We start from the raw sequence: 5533 nt of genomic DNA on the forward strand, positions 1-5533 counted from the left end.
AAGTGGAGAGCAAATGTTTTGAGAATGATGAGGGCAATGAATGTACAAACGTGCTTTACACAATTGATGTATGTATGGATTGTGATAAAATTGTATAAGCCCCTAATAAAATGATTTTTTTTAAAACCGCCCCCCCAAAACAAAAAAGTTTTTAGCATCTACATAAGGAGTTAATAAAAAGGAGCACAAGAAAGAAAAAAGTTCTAAAATTGAAATAAATAAATAAATAAAGTGTGCTAACAGGATTCATCTCATGTGAAGAATTTGGACAAACACTTCAGGTTTTCTGGAATTAAATGTATTAATATAAAATTTTTCATGTTTTACAGTTTTGCTTACATTTCTTCCTACTGGTTAAGACAGTAGAGTCAGAAATCCACATGGATCAAAGGATGAATATTTGTTCTTTAAAAAAAAATGGCTAATTTCTTAGATTTTAATGTTAAGACCACTGTAATATAGTTCATTTTAAGTGCCATTTGGCTAGGCTACGGTTTCAGTGGTTTGGCAAAAAACTAGACTAGTTGATGTTCTATAATGTAATCTAATGCAATTCAATATAACCTTCCATAATATAATTAACTAGCTGAAAGGGAAATTTCCTTAGAATATAGTCAGCCTCCAGAATATTAAAAAGATATTTCAGCAGAAGCCTCCCATTTTCACTCTTCCTGATACTTGTCCTACAAATCTTGGAGTACAAACCTGCAGCAGCCTGCAGCCTGCAGCATGACCTACAGATCTGGGATTTGGCAGCCCCTAATTCACACGATTCTCCTGATATAAAGCTCTTTATACGGACTTACACACACGCATCTCACGGATTCTGTTCTCCAGAAACCTTGACTAAGATAAACACCTATACGGATTTGGTCTTAATCAGACTTGTTTTTGATAAAATGATCATCATGGCAATAGTTTGAAAAAAGAAGTCAACCAGCATTCAACATTAAATATGCAATATTAATAACATTTATATAAAAGAAAAAGTTACCTCAAAATAAAAGATTTCATTAAACTGTGGGTTGCTTGTCTTCTTCTTTACTTTTGTCTTCTTTTGGTCATTCCTGTATCCAATGTGGTAGAGTTTTACCTTGTAGAACTTAATAGTACACAATTATAAAACATGCTATTCCCAACCAGGGAGGGGAGACGTTTGTTTAACTGTTAAGATGACTCAAGGAATTATGTGGTTTTAAGTATTACTTGGAGAGAAAATTGTGGTGTTTCTAAGAAATAAATCAAAGAGTACACAAGCTTTGTGCAATCTATAATCACCATGACTGAATGACATTCTCTCTGTGACTATATTATACTGCTACAGTTTCTATTGTCTGAGCAACTCAGAAGATAGAATGAGAAAGAATACAGGGAAATTTGAGGTACATTTATGTTTAAAAACTAAGGAACACAAAAACATTTGTACTTATGTTTATTCTTCGGGCTTCATCTCCAGTAGCAACTTTTTTCCACTTTTTATTTGAAATAATTATATATCCACAGGTGGTTGCATAGACATATATATACAGGAAGACCCTGTACCACCTTCCCCCAGACCTCCCTCAAATTGACAACTTACAAACTATATAGTACAATATCAAAACTAATATATTTCTTTTAAAAAATAAATTCAGAAGCAAGTAGTTTTAATGTGGATATAACTAAACAATTATAATAAGGTATATCTGTCAGATACAGATAAAATGTTTATTTAAAATGTTAGGTTCAAGGTTTTTCCATGGAAGCAAAAATCCGTATGATAGCATTTAATGTTATATAGAATTGTTTTTACATTTTAAAACATCTGAGAACAGTATTACTCAGTTGTTTGAGCAACCAATAAGTACTAGAAACTTGATACACACATATAAAAATATATTTTCCACAGTGGTCTGCTAGTGATTTTCGAAAGAATATTATGATGAATTAGAGGGCGTGGGGCAGGGGAGAAGTGGGCAGGAGTGTATGTGTAGAGGAAATATCGTGCTTTGTGCTTCCTGATTCTAGACCTTCAAGTTTTAGACAAACTTCAGATTAGTCAGACCTTGAAAGAAATCATTATACAGTATGAAATACTGCAAGTGCCGCCAGTTTCTATATAAGCTACCGTAAATCACTTAAATCAATACTACAGTGCACATCATCATGTCCTAGTATTTGTCTACAGCTTGGAGAGCACATTGTCCATGAATGGAAAAAGTATTTTCAGCCCTAGCTATTCTGAGCTGGTGTGAATTAAAATCAGGATTTTACCTGTACAAAGTCAAAGACACTTAGAAGAACAGTGATGAATAAAACAGACAAGTTTATGTGTTGAAGGCAATTTTACTAGTATAAAACCAAGGCTGTTTTCCACAGCCCAAGAGTCTGGAAGGTGTGAAATGGTACCCTACAAAACACAAGATTTGGTTGTTTCCAAAGTCCTAACAGTTCAATAAAGGCTATCTTTCAAAGCATTCCTTACTTTGTGTTATTAATAACTTAGCATTTGCTCTTAAAAACTTAGCTTTTTAATTCCATAGTGAACTAGAGAGCTTAAAAAACTCCTAAGAATTTCATACACATTACCTCGAGGGGCCCACGAGGGAAACTGTAGCATAGGGGTCACAGCTTTGTCCATTGATGAGAGGCAACCCCTGGCATGCCTTGATGCTGAGGTACATAAAGGAGAGTTAGCATACTACATTTAAGTTATATAATATCATACAACAGAAAACACTTTAAGGAGTTCAAAATTGCTTCTCATGTGTTTATAGTTAGTTACATGCTTATATACAATCTACTACAAATAACATGCCTGTGTGCATTTATTTATGCTATGTTTTCAAAACAGTACTAAACTGGAACACTGCAGTCAATACTGAGACTGACAAATAAAATTTAACATTTCCCCCCTATATATCCGAAAAGGTACATTTTGTAGCTTGATAATACTACTGTGGCTTCTAAAAAGGAAGAAAAAGGCATTAAGAAGCTTAGCTAACTGAACTACAAACTGTCCCTGCTTGACGGCATCTTATCCTCTACTAAAGCATGAATGAGGCAAAGAGGAAACAACTGTGGTTTCCACTTACAGTCTGATTCATAACTATAAGGCAAACTTTCACACCATTCTGTAACTGGTTACTCTGATTCTGAGCAACAGCTCCTGCATCAGAAAATACTGTACTACTTTCTTTGCAATACCAAATTAACACGAATCATAAGAAATCTGTATTACAGAAAACCTATTGACTACAGTTTCATGAGGACAATGTACTATCCAATAGGCATTTCATAAGAATACAGTACTCACAAAGCAAAGCCGTGATGCCTACTGTCTTAGACAGCATTCTCTATGCTAAACCACAGAGAACCCTGGGCAGTCAAGTTGACACAAAACCTATCACACCCATAAACTAAAAAGTAAGAGTCCATAAAATTACCAGTAGTGCACTTAACTTTGAAACATAACAAAGTTTTAAAATGTTTTCTGTCCAAGTAATACTATTAAATAAGTATTATTTTATTTGCTTCCCAACTAAACCTACTGTTAAGTCAATTCTGACTCATAGCAACTCTATAGGACACAGTAAAACCTCACTACAGAAGCATATGGCCTCATTTTCCCCCATGGAGAGGTCAGCTGGGTTCAAGTCACCAACCTTGTGGCAGGCAGCCCAATGCTTATTACCTCATGGCATCATCAGGGCTCCTTTCATTTGAACAGAGTTTTCATTTTTCCCCCTAATTACCTAAGATATGTGTGTTGGGGCAGGGATGGAATTAAAAGGTAACAGACATGTATCTATCTACTTATGTTTATATATGTTAAATCTTAAGGTGGCAGACGGACATTGGGCCTCAAGTACTCCCTCAAGGCAAGAACACTTTGTTCTAAAAACCTGGCATTCTGCGAAGCTCACCTTCTCCACATGATCACTGAAGACAAAATGAGTACATCAGCTAATGTGGTGAAGAAAGCTAATGATGCCTGGTTAACAAAAGATATCGCATCTGGGGTTTTAAAGGTTTGAAGATAAACAAGCAGCCATCTAGATGAGAAGCAACAAAGCCCACATGATAGAAGCACACAAGCCTTTGTGATCATGAAGTATCGACAGGATCAGGTATCAGAAGACCCAAAACAAACAGTCATATCAATGGGAAGGAGGGAGTAGCAGATGAGACCCAAAGCCTATCTGTGGAAAATTGGACATCCCTTCAAAGAAGGGTCACAAGGAAGAACAAGACAGCAGGGTGCAGTATAGCACCAATGAAACATACAACATTCCTCTAGTTCTTTAATGCCTCCTCCCCTCCACTATCATGACCCCAGTTCTACCTAACAAATCTGGCCAGACCAAAGCATGTACACGGGTACAGAGATAAGAGCTCTTGACAAGGAATCCAGGGCAGATAAGCCCCTCAGGAACAATAATGGGAACAGTGATACCATGAGGATAGGGGAAGGGTATGGGGAGAAAAGGAGAACAGATCACCATGATCGACGTATAATAACGCCCCACCCAGGGCGACGAACAACAGAAACATGGGTGAAGGGAGACAACAGATGGTGTAAGATATGAAAGTAATAATAATTTATAATTTATCAAGGGTTCAAGAAGGTGGTGGAGGGCGGGGAAAAATGAGGTGCTCAAGAAGAAAGAAAGTGTCTTGAAAAGGATGATGGCAACATATATACAAATGTGCATGACACAGTGGATGTTTGGAATTTCTATAAGAGCTGTAAGAGCCCCCAGTAAAATGATTTAAAAAAAATAGAATTTTCCCAAAAACTTTTGAAGCCCCTTAGTAATTGCTTAATAAATAAAAACAAATTGTTCTTGGTAAATCAAACAATTTCACATCATATACCATGGATGGGCAGGAAACAAATATTAGCAATGAAGACACTTCCACAAGAGTTACAAGAAGTAATGAAACGCGCCTTAAGTTCTGTCCATTTTGTAAAGGCGAGCAGTTTAAATAGTCAAATATTTTTACAACTGTGCAATGAGTTGGATGGGCCCAAAAATGCTCTAAAGTGAGATGGTTGTCGAGGAAACTTTTTTTTAATTGGACTCTTATTTATTTATCTATGTGCAAATATATTTATGAGGATTGGGAAATAGATCTATGTGCCTATATTTATAGGTTTAGTGTTAAGGTAACAGAAGGACATTGAACCTCCACTCAAGTAGTCCCTCAATGCAAGAATACTTTCTTCTATTAAATTGGCATTCTATGATGCTCACCTTCCCGACACAACCGCTGAAGACAAAGCGGGTGAATAAGCAAATGCAGTGAAGAAAGCTGATGGTGACCGGCTATCAAAAGATATAACGTCTGGGGTCTTAAAAACTTGAAGGTAAACAAGTGGCCATCTACCTCAGAAGCAACAAAGCTCACATGGAAGTACACATCAGCCTGTTTGATCACGAGATGCCAAAGGGATCCATTATCTGACGTCAAAGAACAAAAAATCATATCATTGTGTGCTCTCCTCCATGATATGATCACTGAAGACAAATGGGTGCATAAGCAAATGTGG

At 36.4% G+C, this 5533-nt stretch overlaps 1 protein-coding gene across 2 annotated transcripts in view; it reads right to left on the minus strand.

Moving 5' to 3' along the window:
• The window catches only part of RASA2 (RAS p21 protein activator 2), a 138035-nt gene that overhangs the window by 83415 nt on the left and 49087 nt on the right, over positions 1–5533 (minus strand). For both annotated transcript variants that reach the window (XM_004712077.2, XM_013007105.2), the window contains exons 5-6: positions 2569–2652; positions 995–1067 (exon numbers count right to left, since the gene is read on the minus strand). In XM_004712077.2, the coding sequence (XP_004712134.1) occupies positions 995–1067; positions 2569–2652 (157 nt within the window). The remainder of the gene's footprint in view (positions 1–994; positions 1068–2568; positions 2653–5533) is intronic.

The sequence above is a fragment of the Echinops telfairi genome, unplaced genomic scaffold (genome assembly GCF_000313985.2).
Source record: "Echinops telfairi isolate 266 unplaced genomic scaffold, ASM31398v2 ScPeMD7_16;HRSCAF=60, whole genome shotgun sequence".
Lineage (NCBI taxonomy): Eukaryota > Metazoa > Chordata > Mammalia > Afrosoricida > Tenrecidae > Echinops > Echinops telfairi.